Source organism: Alligator sinensis, unplaced genomic scaffold, assembly GCF_000455745.1.
Source record: "Alligator sinensis unplaced genomic scaffold, ASM45574v1 scaffold234_1, whole genome shotgun sequence".
NCBI lineage: Eukaryota > Metazoa > Chordata > Crocodylia > Alligatoridae > Alligator > Alligator sinensis.
In genome coordinates this window covers 161,687-181,183 of record NW_005842334.1, presented here as the reverse complement: position 1 = coordinate 181,183, position 19,497 = coordinate 161,687, and the positions used below count along the sequence as shown (strand labels likewise).

Genomic DNA, 19,497 nt, shown 5'->3' with positions numbered 1-19,497 from the left:
GGCCTGCCTGGCCCCAGCTCCCTGAGGCCCCCACTCCCTGCCCTCCCACCCCAGCATCCTCAATTTAAAAAACAAAGGAAAAAACCCCCGGCACTTACCAGCAGTTGTAGCTGCAGTCAGGATCACTGGGGCCCTACCCGCACAGCACAGGATTATTTTGCCCCAGGTGGCACAATTTGCTTCACAATAAAGTGCATGTCTGAACACATGCACTGAGGCAAAAAGCCCCAGCACCGCTTCTATTTGAGCTGCTGCAAGCACATGTGCTTGCATGTGTGGGCATGCCCTATGAGTGCTTGGACAACTAGCTAATTGTTTAAATCCATATTTTACATAAAGACAGTGCACTCTTCATTCTTCATGCTTTAAAAGAGAAGTCAGCCCTACTCAGAGCTTGAAAGAGAGGCTATAAGTGCTCCAAGTTCCACACAGTCCTTTCTGAGGGGGAAGAAGTAGGGCCATGTGAAATTTTGCCCTGTGTTTCGTTTCAAAGCTGGTTTGATGTGTTTCGATCCTGGGGTGGGGGAGGGTACCCACATGAGCTGGCCCTGCACCCCCTCGAGCTGGCTCCAGTACAGGGCCCAGGGCATATTAGGTCATGCAGGGACTGGTGCCTGATCCTGGGAGGGCTGCAGAGCTCTGCTGACTCCTCCTAGGAGTGTGGGGGCCCTATCTGCCTGCCAGATGACAGGAGGCTGGTGCTGCCAATTGGGTGCAGCCCATGCTGGGAAGATTGGTGCTGCTGCTGATCTGGGGCCAGAGGCAGCACTGATCTTTCCAGAGCTGGGTGGGCAAAATATCAAAGCAGCATTGAAACAGCAAAAAAGTTTTGATGAAACAAAATGGCACAGTGCTTTCAAAACTAAACAAAACTCTAAAAGAAACACTGTTCTGTTGAAATGTTAAAACAGACGTCGAAGTGGAATGGTGCTATTTTGCACAGCCCTAGGAAGAAGTGATTTCTTGACGGGACATATCTAAGATGCATCCTGGCCTCAGTGGGTAGAAACAGACATCACCTTTGAGCGACTGTAAAAAATTTTAGGGTGGTACAAAGTGAAAGCAAAAAAGAGATCCATACCTTCTGTCAAATCATGAATGCTCAAATTTGTGGCCATGACAGAAGATAGTAATACATTGGGCCACTTCATTGTGACCCACATCTGTTTGTTAAGGGTAGGAGAGTAAGGGCAGTCTGAAGGTGCCTGTCCTCTCCAGCCACCTGAGGCACAGGGTCTGTGGGCTTGAGGAGCTTAGTTTTTGCACACCCTGAGAATTCCCAGGCAAATTCCCTCAAGCCTTGGGAGTGCCTGCCGTGTTTTCCCTGCCGACCTAGAGGCATCCCAGGGATCTTCAGGGACATGTCTGGATAAGCAGAGAAAGTCACTGTTTTGCCCTGACATAGGGCATATGTGTGCAAGCAGGGTTTCCTTCCCCCATGCAGAAGTGATATGTGTGCCAGTAGGATCCCTCTGCATGGGCATAGGCTATAGATGCAGAGGGGGAAACCCTATGGGAGCTTACTCCCTCTGTGCTTGCAGACAGGGATAAGGGAAATCCCATGCAGAGTGATTTGCCTGTACAAGTATCTGGAAGAGGGAAGGGAGGAAACTTCCAAACACAAGGGCACGTCTGCAAGGGGGAGAAAACCCCAAGTGAGGGTGACTGTAGATGTCCTTGGAGCATGATCAGCTGTGGCATGACATATTGTGGCATGGCTGATCACATTCTATGGACAACTTCTGTTTCCAGTTATTGTTTCCCTAATGACTACTCAGAGTGCCATGTCTGTCAGTCCCATACTGTGACTTCAAATTCTTGGTGCATTGTTTAGGAAGCTCAGACATCTGACTTAGGACTGTGGGTTCCATTATGCAGACCAGGTGCTTAAAAAATAGGCATTGTAACATTCGGTGTTGCAATGCACAAGGCCCTTTGAGGTTGAATTCCAGTGCTTGAGAGGCTAACAATTGAAAAAAAAAAAAAAAAAGCTATTATTTGTTGTCCAGTTCCTACTTATTGTGCCTGATGACACAGTGCTCACCCCAGACAGTTTGTCTGAGAAGCTTAGCCCTTAGATGCACAATCTCCAACAACACAGTAAGCAAATAGAAACAGATAAAATTTGTCACTTACGTAGGTTGATCTGTCCCTAAATATGAAAATGCATTTCTGTGGAGGATGACACTGCTTTTTATTTAGATAGATAGTTAGTTAGTTAGTTAGGTATTCCACAGACACTTTTCTAATTAGGAGCATATTTTAATATTACCATGAGTTCCCCACCATCCTACCCCAGCCTATTTCTTCCAGCCTACGCCGGTACTGCAACAATGCCATGCTTTCTGTGAGATCTCACAGTGCCACAAAGTTTTTTTTAAGCTAATGGTTGTGATAACACAATATACTAAATGTGTTAGAAAAAGACATTTTATTTTGCGCCACCTAAAAGAAGACATTTTTTCTGCAGAAGGCATTGGTTGTTCAGTTTTCTGCCTGATTTCAGATGGAAAGCAATTTTTTTCACCATAATATTGTAGCAAATGAGCTGGAGAAGAGTTGCAGTCAGTTATAAATGATGAAACCCACATTACTGAAAGGGACTTTTATACCTAATTCATATATGTAATGCAATAAATATGCATTTATAATTTGATCAAAAGTGTGCTAGTTATACTATGATTACATTTATTTGAACTCCACTGTATTGTTTGCACACGAAAAAATGATTTTATTTGAAAATTTGCTGTATTTATTACACTCTGTGATTGAATGATTTGATGAAATTTCGTCATGGCAAAGAAATGCAGGACCCATGAGGTATCATCTCCTGAAAATGTTTTTTTTAAGTATGTGTATTTATTTGCTATCTTTTTCAAAATAAGTAATTTAAAAACCAGGATAATAGTCATATGCTGAAAATGCAGATGGGCTGAACTAATGTGCTGTGCTATGGATACCTATAGATCTACATCTCTGCAGAAGTTTTAAGGGTTGATTAGCTCATTTTCTTACCAGACAAGCTTTGGGCTCATGTTACCTGCTATTTTGTTGGGTGCCATCTCTCACAGAAAATTTACCGTCATATTTATTAGAGTTTCTTATGCAATTCTTCCAGAACTGGCGCTTGTAAGGAATGGCTCCTTGAAGACTTGTATAGAAAATACTTTTCTATTTTTCAGCCACATGCCAAAAACCACAGCTTTAGTTAAAGTTCCCCTGCCACCATTTTGAAGCTGATACATGAGACACAGAGGCTGGCTGGAATGCGGCAATAACTATGCTCCAGCAGACTTGATTAATCTATAATTACAGCACATCAGAGCAGCCTCCCAGCTCATGTACAGGCACCCTCTTATTTCTTAAAGAAAGTTAGCTGACTCCAAAGGGAAACTGAGAGAACCTAGGTGCTGAATGGGGACAGGTAGCCAAAAACAAACACAAGACCAGGAAACACTCCTCTTCAGAACTTAAGGGCCTGATTCATGTCAGGCATCTCCATCAACTCAGAATCCAAGGCAGTCAAAGGGTACTCAGCTACTAATGAGTGGTAAAAATGGTGATGCATAACATCCTAGTGGTGCATGATATATTTGCCTTAGTGATGGGGGATTCAAACCCCATCTCAGGAGAATGCATAAGCCACTGGGCTATAGAACAGATGAGATGTGGACAGTGTACTAGTTGAAACTCCTGAGGACCATTCTCTGTTCCTAGAGCTGTTTGTTCGTTTTACCAGCCCTCACCACCTGGCTTTACAGATTCAGAATTGTCTTTTGCTTGCTCACTCTTTGACTTGCATGACTCTTTCCTTTGTGTTTGCATAGTAGGGATGGAGGCTACCCCAGTCAGACCTTTCTGTAGCCTGGAAGTTAGGCTTATACTTCTGAAGGTGGGAGATATGTTGGGCTTTAATCACCACAGCTGAGGAGAACCTAACCCGTGTCTCCTACACCCCAGGCAAGTACTTTCCCACTAGATTATTGTGCAAGAGGTCCACACCACCACTACCACATTTCTTCCCCATCTTTTCCAATGAGAATGACCTCAGAAGCTGCATTTTCTGCTCAACTTAATATTCTCAGTGTCAGTTAAGTATGGTTTGTTTGTGCCTAACCTAGGTAGACCTTAGGCACTGGCCAACATTGATCACAATGGAGCACAGGAATGAGTGTTAAATGCTTGAGCTGGATCATTTCGGAGACTGCACAGAAACCTGAGCCTGGGTATGAAGAACTCTCTTTTTTGGACAAAATAAAGGTGCCTACTGAAATTAGGCAATTAAGAGGGATTGTAGCTACTGGAGTGGAGTGGTTCTGGATCACTTTTTCTGATTTAAGACACCATGGGCATGTCCAGATGAGCGCAAACACATTTGTAGTGCCACATACCACACAGTCCAAAGTTCTCTTCATTGCAAGGGCACACTGCCCAAGTGTGCGCTGCTCCAGATTTTTTCTGTGGTTTTTTTTTTGAGCCCCTGCATATCCGGGGTAAAAAAAAAATATGGAAAAAAAAACCCAAAATGGAGCAGCACACGCTTGGGCAGCATGCATTGCTAAAAAGTGGAGCCGGGCTGCTCAGAGCCATGTTGCAACTGCTGGTGAGGCTCCACCCAGCAGGATTGCCATGGCTGCAGCTCCAGGAGGCCCCCAGGAGCCCAGGTAAGGCTGCTGGGGCCAGCATAGTGCTGGCCCCAGCCTCCCCTATGCCACCTGAGGCTACTTGCTGCATGCCAAAGTGTGTGGCACAGACATTCCCCAGGGACAAGAAGTGGTGGTGCAAGATGCACTGCCGCTACTTGTCCCCGAGGAACCAAATGTCCACACAAGTCTGGATGCACCCCTCAATTCCACCCAAGTTACTTTTAGATGCCTACTTGGGTGAATTGGATCTGAGCCTACATCTAATTATGTTGGTGAAAGGGCCCCAAAAAAGGGAAGGGAAGGTAAAAGGGAAGGTGCTGCAGTTGGCATCTGAAATGCTGTCATTTAATGGGCAGCACAACCTGAAAAGCAGGTGGTGTTGTTAGAAAAAGGGGATATAGCCAACATGGGTGAAAAATATGTCAGTTCACTATGTCTTTTCAGAGACTTCTACTAGACAGTTTGCTAGGCAGTCTCATGATAATGTTAAGCTGTCCTCATCTTCTTTCTGGGGACGCAAGTTCCAAAGAAGGGGCTTTGTTAACTCTTAAGTGATACGGTTTATATCTCTCTGCGTTTAGTTTTGCTGAGTTTGGGCCATGAAACATAACCCGAAAGTCCAAAACCATTTTAATGTCATATAACTCTTACTTTCAGGGCAATTTCTGTATCTTGAAGCTACGCCAATAGGATTAAGAGGAGAAAAAGCCCACGTGAAAAGCTCTCGATGGAAAGAATCAAGGTCAGATTGTATGATGAGCTTCTGGTACTTCAAGTCATCCAAAGCCACAGGAGATATTCACGTTCTCATTAAGGTAGTGATTATATCATCTTTTCCTTCATGGTTGTACTGTCTGTCAATGTGCGTGGACATATTCAAGCTAAGAATGACTGAGCATAACTTCTATTGGACCAGCCAGCAAGGGGTTACTCTCCAGTTCTTCTGGAGCGTAAATGTACCCTGTAATAGGACCAGGCTCCAGGGCCAGCTGAATGGTTCCTGCTTAGCTTGGTCTCTAAGGGCACTTACACAAGTAATATTTTTCATGCAACTGAGCCCTTGAAAGCACTCTACAGTCATGTTGTGACACACATGCATGGCTGCAGAGCACTTTTGAAGTGGATGATTGTGCAAAAAATTAACCTTCCTCATATAAGGTATTAGATGAAGGCGCTCTGTGTTAGTGTCTTAAGGAACATGTGTTCCCTAGGGTTAGCTTTTCACATGGTGTGGGCTGGGCTGATGCAGCCCAGTTCCTCCTGAGCCGTTGGGGAAGGGTGGAGGGAGGGGGAGAGCAGCACTGAGATGCCAGCTGGGGTTTGATGCGTGACTGGAGTTGGGGTGAGGGGGGGTGGAACAGAGCCTGCCCGCCCACTTTTTGCCCCTCCACCAAAACCTGCTACCTGGGGTACTGGGGGGGAACTGAGCCAGGCCCATAAGGTGAGGGGGCTCTGTTCCCCCCTCCTCCCCTTGAGCTCAGATCAGGAAAGCTGGTAGCTCAGTGCTGTTCATTCCCCCTTTCTGCTTTGCTCAGCCTCACCTGAAGGAGGCAGGACAAAGCAGCATCCACAGTGCTGGTGGCGGGGCAGGGGACTGCAAGGCATGGGGGCTGTGTTCCACCCCTTCCCAGCTCCAGCCAGGAAGCAAACCCCAGCTGGCAGCTCAGTGTTGCTCCCCCTCTTTGCCTCCCCTTCCTTGAGTTAGAGCAAGGGTCTGAACATCTGTCTGCACCCTAACATACCCTCCCTTCTCGACTGCCACATCTTGTTCTTAGTAACAGATTGAAAAGGGAGGTTGCCCACAGGTCCTAGAGCAAGCCTTGGTCTATCCCTGCCAGTGAGTCCCCTCTCTCTCTCTGACTGTGCTGATAGCGCCAAACCCTCCAGTTAGGTAGGCTCTCCCATCCATCACATGCCCCAAGACACCCATTGCCTTATGGTCTAATCACAGCCTCCAAATGTCCTCTACAGCTGTGCCCATGCCTCGCAAGTGTTATGTATCATCATTCAGGTGGGACACTTGTCCCCACAAAACCACCAGGCTACCTCAGGCCTTTACTCTCTTGTTGGGGCTTTGGCCTTCCCGGCTTCTGCCCCTCTACTCTAGCTGGTCCCTTAGCCAAGGCCTGCTCTTCCAGACCTGGTATCTGGGCTCCATCCCCTTATCTTGCCCTGCTCAGGTCCTGGGCCTTCTGGCCCCAAGCTCTACCCCTCCCTGGACTATCTCTACCCTTCTTAGGTTCTGGACCCTCTGGTCCATCCCCACCCTTCTCAGGGTCCAGGATCTTTGGTCCCAAGTTCTGCCCTTCTCTGGGCTATCTCTACCCTTCTTGGGCAATGCTGGGCTCCCTGGCCCCTGTCTGAGTCTTGAACCAGAACAGGAGAAATGAACATCTGAATGACAGCAATTTATTCCAGGATAAAATGCCCCAGACCAAATGTTTCAGTGGTGTACTTGGTAGCTGTGTTGGTCTGAGACAAAATGACATACAAAAAACTAGAACTCTTGGTTCCAAAATGATACCTTTTATTAGACCAACTGGAAAATGGCAAGAGAATTGTCCTTTTCTGCAAGATTTTGGGATCAAAGTCCCTTCGTCAGGCTCTAGGAAAAGTGTAGATGGTACAAGATAGTAAAAAGTCCCCATAGGTAGGAAATAAACTTCATTTTTGCACAGAGGGAGCTGAAGATGGAGGGCTGTCCCTCTGGGTCCATGAGTGTCTTTGTAAGCTGTGTTGAGTAGCTCTTTGATATGTAGATCAGGTAGAATTCCTTCCCTGAAGGTGTCAGATGGCAGGCAGGGAGGTACAAAACAAACAAACAAAAAACTTCCTTGTTGTTCTGCAATGAAGTTTAAAATCCAAAATCAGCTCAAATTTGGCATCTTCCATGTTTCAGGGTGTACTTGGTAGCCGTGTTGGTCTGAGACAAAAAGATGTACAAAATACTAGAACTCTTGGTTTCAAGATGATACCTTTTATTAGACCAGCTGGAAAGTGACAAGAAAATTGTCCTTTTCTTGCCATTTTCTTTTTACCATTTTGTACCATCTACACTTTCCCCAGAACCTGATGAAGAGACTTTGAACCTGAAAGCTTGCAGACAAGGACAATTTTCTTGCCATTTTCCAGTTGGTCTAATAAACGGTTTCATTTTGGAACCAAGAGTTCTAGTTTTCTGTATGCCAGACCAAACGTCACATTTGTTTGTACTCTTTCTCTACCCATGACTTCATAACTTTTAATGTGTCTTTTCCTCTGTATGTATCAACCCACCATTTTTGATACTTTTGGTGTCAGAAGAACAGTTAAGCCATTGACAGATGTTCATTTAAAAGCATAGTAAGATCTGATCTTCAATCCCATCAATCTTGCCTCCTGCCTGATGATACATGCATGGCAGGATGTGCAATTTTGGGAGCAGGGATCAGACTCTAATCACTTCCAGCTTGTCACTGTAGGGGGTGCCTAGGTCATGGTACAGTCCCAGTGAGGCAACAATCAGCTAATCAGCAACAGCCTCAGGACCAGACAAGAGCTTCCTGATGTGGTCCCAGTGCTGTTGACAATCAGCTGACCAATCAACTGGAAGGACAATCAGCTGGAAGGACCATACCATGACCAGTTTGAAACCTGATGCAGTCCTGATCCAGCCAAAGATCAGTTGATTTCTGGCTGGCTACAGGGACCACAGCAGGGCTTAAAACAGCCTGAGCTGGTCCCAGGAGCCAGCCTCAAGGAGGTACCAGGGATGCCTAGTGTAGGCCCAATGCTGCTAACAATCAGTTCATCATTGCTTTTCAGGGACACCCCTGGGTTTGAACCTCAGTGAACTCCCATGCTGTTACAATCAGCTGATTGACCCCTGGTAGGGAACTGTATTGGGGCTCAAACCCCATTGCCATCCCTACAAAGTAACAATCAGCTGATCTTCAGCAACATTAGGACCACATGGGGCAGCCCCAGTGCAGTCCTGATACTGCCAACAATCAGCTGACCAATTCAAGCCATGGTATGGTACCTCATCCAGCCAACAATCAGCTGATTGACAACTGGTACAGACTGTACCGGAGCCAGCTGGAGCCCCCAGTGTGGTCCAACAAACCACATGTTCGTTTTATGTGCTATGAAAACCAGCTGAAAAATTGCTACACATTTTTTGTGTAAAAAATCCATGGCTGGTTTCACATTATAGTGCACCATTAATTGCCTGAACATGTGGCCAGGTGTAACTGTGTATTACTGTAACTGTCTAGTTTTGATGCGATAACATCATATATCAATTGAATGCATTTACTAGCCAGTTTGAAGGTGGAGAAAATGGAAAATTCTAGCCATGTTGGCATTCTTCTTTCTAGCTACACAATGAAAATATAACAATATAGTATTAGAAACAGCATTCGTCTTCACAAATTTGTGGGGGGGGGGGGGGTGTCATAACACAAGCATAATGAAACCAGAAGTCTATTCAGCAAAAGCCACCTAGTGATGTGTGAAGACTGACATTCTCCTTGCACCTTAGCTATTATGTTTGGTTTTTGTTTAAGAATGACATAAAACTAAAAAAGAAAGTTTCCAGTCAAAATGGCAGTTATATACAAAATGTAGAAAGAAGTGGTTCATACTACGGAAACACACATTCCAGCTGTGTGCATTATAAGCCACTGACAGTGCTTTAGTAATATGAACCTATGTAGTACTAACAATAGGTTGATTTGAGGAAGTTCCCCTTTTTGTATGTATGTGAGTACAGTGAAACAATGGCATAAGTTGCCTGGGAAAGTCATGGCATCTCCTTCATTTGAGGTTTTCAAGAAGAGAGTAGATAAGCATATGTCTGGGAAGGTTTATAACTAGCTCATGCTGCATTTATGCAAGGGGTTGGACTACATGACTATTGAGGTTTCAACTCTGATTCATGTGTTGTACCAGTTAGTAAAATATATATCCTAAACAATTGTTCCATTTATTTGACATCTGCCAGTTGCCTCCTCTTTCTGTAATGTCTTATAATACTTATAAAATTCAGGACATAAATTCTTTTGGAAACTTCCTAATAACATCTCTCCTTGATTTCTTAATGTAATTATTGTCTTAGCTTTTCATTTTAAATTATTCTTGCCCTGATAAATAATCTGTTAATTCTTTCCCAGATAACCTAGTTATTACAAGAAAGTTTTAAAAGCCTTAAATTAGAACACTTCAATGGACTTTAGCATTGGAAGACATGACCAAGATTAAATCCATCTAAATTTCAAAGCACTGGGCTCTTTGGTAGTCATTAGGAGCTTTTCTTTTATAGGATTATTCCAAACACATACGAGTAAAAGGTGACCAGTCTTCAACTAGATTTTTAGCTTAATGAATCATGAGAGAAATGTATATAGCTATTTCCCAAAAGAGATCAAATCCATAAAGCAAACAGCTAGGTGAAAAGTGGTGGTTCTAACTATTAATAGGTTTTAAAAATTACTCTTCATTGGTAATCCAGTCACAGCTAAACGTAGAAAACATCCTGTTCTTTACAACAAACCAAGAACAACAGTGAACAGTTACATCAAATCAGAATTTGTTTTGTATTGCGTTGTCATCATTTTAGGTTATTTAAAGATGTATCCTATGGCACCTAAATACTATGAGCTCCTTAAAAATGCTTGATGCTAATGTGTACCCTTAACTAATAATGACTAACCTTGGCTGAAGAAAATAAGAAATTGTATGATGCATATATGGGTGTTTTATACTCTGGTATCAGCACTGATTGCCTGTCACTCTACACTACAATAAGGAAAATTTTGCTAGAAGCACAGTTGGCTATTTATTACATGTATATTCCATTTGGATTACATACAATGCTTTCAAGAGGAAAAGCACAAGCAGATTCTTTCATTGACCTACCAGTGGCCCCAATCCCACTGAAGATACCTATCCGTACAGACTCCTGTATTATAGAGAGTCTTGCATTGTTATTAGGCGTGTCTACACAGGAACTTTAATGCGCATGGGTGTATGTAGATGAAACGGGGGCCCTAAATTGAAGCGACGGGTTTTTAAAAACACTACTTCAATTTAGGGCTGATTAAACCTCCATGTTGTGCACACACCGTGCTGACTTACTTGCCTCTCCAGTGGGGAGGAGAAGGTGAGCTGCCAGTGGGCAGAGAGGTCCGTGGGCTGCGGGGAAGGGGGTGGGGGCTGGTGCTTCCCTCTGTGGCAGCCCCCCCCACTGGGGAGCACCCACCCACAGGCACCCAGCTCAGGTAGTCCATGGAGGGAAGCACCAGGCCCCCGTGCAGCTCAAGCAAGCAGGCAAGCTCCAGGGGGAAAAACGAAGAAAAAAAGATCAGGCTCACGGCTTTGCTTGGGCGGATCTGCTTTCCCGAGCTGCTGCCAGGCTGCCTGCAGGGTTTCCTGCAGAGCCGTGCAGCTGCATGGAGCCCAGTGCTTTGCTCTCTGGCTTTAGGGCCAGTTTTAGTTTTCTGCGCTCCAAGCCATTTAAGGTGCATTATGCCGTAGAATTTCCTGCAGTGGCTGAAATTAATGCTCAGTACATCGCAAAATACCAACACCATTAAAGCAGTGCAAAAGCATTTAGCCCTCTTTAAAGTGCTGTGCACACACATCTCTTGTTTTGTCTACACATGGCCCATTAGCCTATTTTAATGCACATTAAAGCATCACATAAAACCCGTGTGCTTTTGCTAATGCTTATTAAAATAGGCTAATGCACTTTTTTCTAGTACCTCACAGTGGAGATACTAAATTTAATGCACATTAGCAAAGTGCATTAATGAACACGTAGATAACCTACTTAAACCATACACAGTAAAGTATCAGAAAAAACTTTTAAACTTGAACAATTCTTATTAGATAGCTCTCAACTCTATCCCAAAGCCTTAAAAAGCAAGAGCTGGCTTCTCTTTGGCCCTATGGAAAAGTGCACTTCGTAGGGATTTTTTTTTAACCACATTATAGAGCATAAAACTGAATTATGTCTCTGCTCTGCAAGTCTTTAGGATGGTCCAAAACCCATAAAAATCTCTTTCTCTAGGTTTTAACTACCATAAACTACTCCTCTAATTCCCAGTTGACTTCATTCCCATTTAGTATCCTTGTGTTTGTTAAACTGAGTTAAACTCTACAAGCATTGCAGAAATGTTCTTTGGTTGTTTTGAAAATATCCCACTCATCAGCAGAAGTGTGATGGGAGAAGGGTGAGGGAAGCAGCAGTCCCAGGGCTGACTGAGAGAGAGGACACAAGAATAACAGTTTCTGCCACTGCTGCCCAGCCATGCCATCCACACGTGAAAGCTGCCTCTGTTCCATAGGCCCCTGCCATCAGCGGTTCTGAGCTGCCTTGGTGCACTTCCACCCTTCAGTGAGTTCAAAGACTATCTCACAAGGACAGTTAAAGACAGTCTAAGACAGAGAAATTTTTGTAAGGACATTATTAGCCCATTTCCTGTCTTTTGGCAAAGCAATGGGTTAGATGTGGATGTGGGGAAACATATTTTACTGATATGACATCACCCTGTTTGACAGAAACTTAATCTCGTCTTTTTATTGCTTTGTTTACACAGATCCATATTCCAATACCATTGTCTGAATTTCTACTTAATTTGTCTTATTTCACATTAGGAATGAGGGCTAATTAGCCAGTACATAGTCTGAGAGAAGCCATACTGGAAATCCTCCTGCTGTTTCTATCTAAACTATAGCACCCGTGCAGCTTACCCTGTTCATTTGAAAAGTGTTACTCCTGGTTTAGAGTTATTCGAGTATAAGAGAAAACAGGTTAGACTATGATGTTCCCAGGCAGAATGAAGTTGACTTCTGTTAGCATAAGTTGAATTTATGCATCTTCTGGAAGCTAAAATTATTACCTCTTACATTCCTGAAGTGGTATCCTAAATAGTGCTGTCCATACCACAACTACTGTAGGATCACTTTATAGAGAACCTTACGTACTGCTGTCAGGCATGAGGCTTAATGTTAAGGCTAATAGTTGAAACAGCAAATTTCAATAATAATTCCTCTGATGGTGTTGGGTTTTGTTTCAAACCTTAGCACCATTGTTGTTATAAAACTGTGCACAGCATAAAAACACTATAACCAAAGTGACACAGAAGGACAGTTAAAATAGTTTTAGAAACAGTGTGCGCTAAAAATCTATATACTCATCATTTATGCAAATGAAAGGCATTGACAGTGGAGCTGTATAAGGAGACTGCATTTTCTAACTGTTCATCCATCTATATTGACACAGTGCAATGCTCAACTGCAGTTCAGAACCATAATGAGCAAATAGATTATTACTAATCTGAAATCTGATGCCACTGATCAGAAGCTCACTGCTGCATTCAAACATTCAGATATTTCTAAATTGATCTGTGGGTGGTTGCAGCAGAATTGGAAAAAAATGGAAGAGATGTTTTGAACCTTAACATGTGGCAGAAAAATCTGGCATATATGTATTTCCTATTCAGAACCCAAATATTGGGTGGTTTTGAACCAGGGAAAAGAAAAGCCCATCACATCTTCTTAACAGAATTGGGCAAGCATTTTTGGAGGAGGGGAAAACATAAATTTTATCTTTCTACTGAACCTTGAATATTTTTTTGCTAGGGATGCTTAAGTTATTTTTGTCATAAGGAGGAACAAAATTTGGCACCAGTGTGAAAGAGCAGCTTCAGATCAAAGGGTAAAAAGCAAAGCCATTTGCTACGTTGAGTTTTCATGGGACACATGTTAGTTGCACTGAGAATAAACACTTTAGTTGAAAGGTTAATTTAGGGTCTGAACAAGGTGTCTGGGGGGCCTCTTGGATAAGCTTGGATCAGGTGCCTTAAGAGTGATATAAAGATGTGCACAGTAGGTATAAATAACCGTTAGCTGCTACCTCCGTTCACTATGACAAAGCCAATATATACAGTATCTGATTAAGAATTTTCAGGGGACCTTGCTCTGGAATTTGTCACAGTGAATTAATTCTATCCAGTCATAAATGAACAAAGACATAATGACATTTAGGAGGAAGAAAAATCCCAGCCAGCTCATGGCAGCCTAAACAGAGATAGCCCCACAGACAGTTCCACAGCTTCAAACTAGCTCATCCAGTGGCTTAGTCAGGCATATGGCCAGCTGGAGCCAGCAGCTAGAGTCCTACAACCACTAATGGATTAGTATATTGCAGAACTTGTCACCTGGATGCTACAGCTCATCAAGTGTCATAAACTGTCACAGCTGTTGATTTTTCAGCTAGCATAAGGTAGGGAGGAGAGGAGAAAAGAAATCACACACAACTGTACAGCTAAGTTGGCTTCACAGCCTAGGTATAGATGACCTATAGTCTTTTTTAAATTCCCTACATACAACAATAATGTCAGCAGACTGAAATGTGAAGAGTGGGAGACTGAAGATGCCAATAGATTTATTTGGACAGCTGTATTTTTCGCTTCTGTCCAATTAGTTTTAAATGCAACTGTCACAATCAATATCACTGACCCCCATATTGTTTAGCTTCTTCCCAGGCCAGTGTATAGCTTGAGGAAACTACTTATTGTGCTTACCAACTTAAAATAAACTATGCATTCCCACCACGGCACTCATCTCAGGGTGCAGAAAAAAATGATCAAATATATACATCAGCATATAAATTGTCAGCCTCCTCAGGCCCTTGATTCCTTCCTAGAACTATATTTGAGCTCTATTAAGTTGGAGAATAAAAAGTGAATTTTCAAAGAGTTCTGTGAGATGTTTTCTTTAAAGGGAGCTTATGGTGAAAACAATAAGGAACAGGTTGAAATTATGTAGATAAGGATTTTTGGTCCTTCTTTGAGATAAGTAACTTGCCAACTAGAATTTTAAAGAATCTAGAGCACAAGTATATATATATTTTGCCAGCAATTCCTTGCACGTTAAGTTTCAAAGTTCAGCATGTTACATTTTTACCTTGGTTTTTCACTTAACACATTAGTATTTTAATCATCTAAAATCTGTGCCAAGTAGTTGGGCTTCATTAGTTCATTAAAACATTGTTGACTGGAAAAATCTCCTTTTGTTCTCTCAGGAGTGCCTGGTCAATATAACAACACAAGTAAGGGTTCAATGCTTGCACCTAATTTATAGCATGTAGTACAGTACTCCCCAAAGGTCAGATTTTCAACCTCTTATTCCCACTGGTTAGCTGCCATTTATACCAAAAGTCCCATTTCAGTCGGTGAAATAATTTATGCCAGTAACCGTTAACCAGTGAAATTAAGTGATTGATAATCTGATCCCAAATACCTTAAAATAAAGTCAGTATGGCTATTTGCAAAAGTATGTACTGCTCAAATACAGGAGCGTGGGAGATTTTGCTTTCATAGGAGCCTCGTCAGACCTCCATGGGAAACTATCAGGATTACATGATCAAATGTTCTGATTTAACACAGCAGCAAAAGCCACATACAACTGGTTCAATTTGAATTTAATGGATGTTGATTCCCCTGGAGTTATGCCAAGGATGAATTTAATCCAATGGGCATCTTTACACATGCTCCAGGGCAGAGGTGGGAGGTGCTTTAATTAGAGTGGCTCTTACAAGTCACTCTAATAAAAGCACCTGCAGCATCTTGTGCATTCGGCATCCCAAGCTTCAAAATGGAGGTGGGAGTACTGTAACTAAAGCTTGTCAAATGATCTTTAGTTAAAGTGTCCCCGCCACCATTCTGAAGTGCAGAAACACTGACTACACAAGATGCTGAGGCTGCTGGAGCATGCTGCTGGAGCACACTCCAGCAGACTTGATTAACCGAATCTGCTCTGACACACTAATTACAGCATGTTGGAGCAGGCATCCTGCACATCTACAGGCACCCAATGATTCTAGTTCATTGTGAGTGGATCTCCTAATACATTGGGACTGAAGCAATAATTAGAAGTCAGAGGTAATGAAATAATATTCTATCTTTCCAAATAAGTTTACAGAATAAGAAGAGAGAAAGCAATATAACTGGCTTGAGCTGTCATCATTTAGAGTATTGCATTTTCTCAAATGAGTAAGTTAGGAAATTATTATCATCTCCATACCTGTAAATTACTGCAAACATAGTTCATTGTGTTCTTAAATTGCAACTAAATGTAAACATTAATTCAAAACAGTTTAGTGACCTAGAATAATCAATTGTGCAAGTGCATGAAAAAAAACAAATTACACTTTTGCAGAAGGGTAAAGAGCCATTACTGTACTTCAGAATCTTGTTTTTGATGTCAAAATAGGAAGACATTGATTGATCAGTGGATTTATAATTTTAAAAACCAGCATTTGTTGTTAGAAACCAATAGAAAACTGTTTATAATGGACATTCCATCACCTTGGCCTGAGTTCTTTGAGAACATGACCAACTTTTAGAGAATGCATAAGATTGACCAGATCAAAATTTCCAGGACAGTGTCTCATTTTCAAGAATGAGATCTCAGTTTAAAAAAAAATGAAAAGTATCTACTTTCAAGGACTTCAGATAACCTCAGCAAGAGTGAAGAAAGATGATAGGTCTACTTACCTCCTTCCTTGCTTTTGTGTTTCCTTTCTAGTCCCTTTCCTCTTCCTGCTTGGTCACATTTTAAGAAAAATCTCATCTCACTGTTAGTTTAGACCTCACTGAACAGTAACATCAGCAAACCCTCAGCAAATACTGATGTAGCACTGAAATCCAATACTAACTGATTTACTAATGTTATCATGCTTTGGCACATATTTTTGAGACATGGTTTGTGTTTTTCAATGTCCCAGATTTGATCCATTTTGTGGAGTTTGTCTTTGATTAGGTAGAAAGTGGGGTATATTGGTAACTTATAAAATAACCAAAGTGTGTATATATATGTGTATATATATGTGTATATATATATATATATAGCTATTAGGAGTGGGTGAAATGGCCATATTCAATTCAGATTTGTCCTGAATCAGGGATAGTAATTTGATTAGTTGATTCGGATCACTGTCCCTGATTTGATTCGGCTGCATCTGAATCTGAAGATACGATGCTGATTTGGAGAATCAGCGATTTGGACATAGACACAGCTTTAAATGTTTTTTCTACATACCTCAAGGTTTTTCTACATAGTGGGCGTGGCTCATGAACTCTGTGATGGTGGGGCAGATGGAGCATCCCACAAGGGGGAGTGGGGGGGTGGGTGCGTACTCGGCAGTGAACCCGGAAGTGGACTGGAAATACTTCCAGTCCATGTCCGGGTCCTCCGCTGAGCACACAGGGCCCCCCCCTCCCGCAACCCCCGGCTCGGCGATTGGCCACAGGGGGACCCCAGGTGCCCCCCCAGACCCAGGGGGCACCAGTTACCAAGCCGGGAGGTATGGAGGGTGGGCCCCCAGTGCGATCCCGGGCAGACCTGGAAGTGGACTGGAAGTGCTTCTTGTCCATTTCCGGGTCTGCTGCCAAGTGTGCTGGGGATCCCCCCTGTGTTCCTGTGGGATGCTCCATCTGCACCACTATCTCAGCATTCACAAGCTACTTGGTACCTTGAGGTATGTAGAAAAAACATTGAAAGTTGTGTCTATGTCTGAATCGTCGAATCCTTCTGAATTGATTTGGGGGATTCCAATTTGATTTGATGTGATTAAAGGTTTTCCTGATTCGATTCAGATTAGGAAATTCAGCCACTGAATCGGACCAAATCTCTGCTGAATCGAATCACCGAACAAAGCTTCACATAGCCCTAATAGATATATATCAATATAGATACAGATATATAGATATCGATAGATAGATAGATATATACACACACACACATATAACACAACCTTTTCTGAGCTAAAGCTTGCTCTACATGCACACACATGCACACACACACACACACACACACACACATGCACATGCACACTTCAGTTAATATATACGGTTTAACTCTATCCTGCCTTCTACTTCACTTTAAGACTAATATAATTAAATAGATATCTCTGATTAGGTGACAGGCTTAGTATCAGAGAAAATTAAGGTTGGAAGAGACCTCAGGAAGTCATCTCGTCCAACCCCCTGCTCAAACAGGACCAGCACCAACCAGATCATCCCAACCAAGGAAGATTTTATCTAACCAGGTCTTAAAAACCTCCAAAGATGGAGAGCCCACAACCTCTATGGATAGCCTCTTCCAATGCTTTACTACCCTCCTAGTAAGAAAGTTTTTCCTAACCTCTAACTTAAACTTCCCTTGCTGCAACTTGAGACCATTGCTCCTTTGTCTGTTATCTGCCATCACTGAGAATAGTCTATCTCCATCTTTTTTGTAACCACCCTTCAAATAGTTGAAAGCTGCTATTAAATTCCCCCTCAGTCTTCTCTTCTCCAGACTAAATAAGCCCAGTTCCCTCAGTCTCTTCTTGTAAGTAATGTGCCCCAACCTGCTAACCATTTTTGTTGCCCTCCAATTTGTCCACATCCTTTCTGTAATGAGGGGCTCAAAACTGGACCCAGTATCCCTGATGTGGCCTCACCATTGTTGAATAGAGGGGAAAAATCACGTCCCTTAATCTGCTGGCAGTGCTCCTACTAATGCAACCCAGTATCCTGTTAGCCTTCTTGGCAGCAAGGGGACACTATCAACTCATATTCATATTATTGTCCACTGCAACGCCCAGGTCCTTTTCTGCAGAGCTGCTGCTTAGTCAGTCAGTCCCCAACCTAAGTGCAGGACTTTGCATTTGTCCTTATTGAACCTCATGAGATTTCTTTTGGTCCAGTCCTCCAATTTTCCTAGGTTTCTGAATCCTAACCTTACCCTCTCCTTCAACCTACCTTCTACTCTCCCCAGCTTACTGTCATTTGCAAACTTTCTGAGGGTTAACGCCATCCCATCTTCCAGGTCATTGTTGAAGATATTGAACAAAACTGGCCCCAGGACACACGCCCTGGGGCACTCCACTTGATACCAGCTGCCAGCTAGAAATTGAACCATTGATTACTACACTCTGAGCTCGATGATCAAGCCAGTTTTCTATCCACTTTACAATCCATTCATCCAGTCCATACTTCCTTAGCATGCTTGCAAGGATGTTGTGGGAGACTGTATCAAAAGCTTTACTAAAGTCAAGATATAACATGTCCACTGCTCTCCCTGCATCCATAGAGCCACTCATCTTTTCATAGAAGGCAGTCAAATAGGTCTGGCATGACTTGCCCTTGGTAAATCCATGCTGAGTGTTCCTAATAACCAGGGATCTTGGTTTGCTCTGTTTAAAAATCCCAAATTCTCTGATATAAAATAATCCAAAAATCTCTGATTTAAAAAAACAACATCTGTGGTTTTCCATGGTTAAAATGAAATGCCACTAATGTGATATATATATGCACGTGTGTGTGTGTGTGTGTAGAGAGAGAGAGGTATCACCTGAACACATTATTTTATTTTTATATTTACAATTATAAAGCAGTGTGAAAGCCTACCAGTGCCTTAGTCATTATAATAAAATAAATTCTAAACAACTGTATATGCCTGCATTTGATTATGGTTTTTTATCATGGAAAATCAGAGTACCCTCTGCTCCCTTCACTTACCAGGATGTGGCTCCAGCTGCGACTGAAGCCCCTCGCTTGCCTCAACCCCTTCTCCCCCACACTTTGTGGCGCTGAGCAGCCCTGATATGCTGGCACCCTGCCCTTGCTTATACCATTGCCTGTCACTCCCAAGCCACAATCCCCCCAGCCCTGCTGGTGCCCCTCACTCCCAACCTGCAGTCCCCCACCCCCTCATCACTTCTGGTGCCCCTAAATCCTGACCTGCACCCCCTCATCCCTGTTGGTGCCCCTCATTCTCAACCTACAGCCCCCTGGTGCAAGTTTTAGAGAGAGAAACT

General features: G+C 42.9%; 1 protein-coding gene across 1 annotated transcript in view; it reads left to right on the top strand.

Annotated features, from left to right (window-relative positions):
- The window catches only part of MALRD1 (MAM and LDL receptor class A domain containing 1), a 455,974-nt gene that overhangs the window by 290,281 nt on the left and 146,196 nt on the right, over positions 1–19,497 (top strand). The window contains exon 27 of the mRNA XM_025210089.1: positions 5,304–5,461. Coding sequence (XP_025065874.1) covers positions 5,304–5,461 — 158 coding nt within the window. The remainder of the gene's footprint in view (positions 1–5,303; positions 5,462–19,497) is intronic.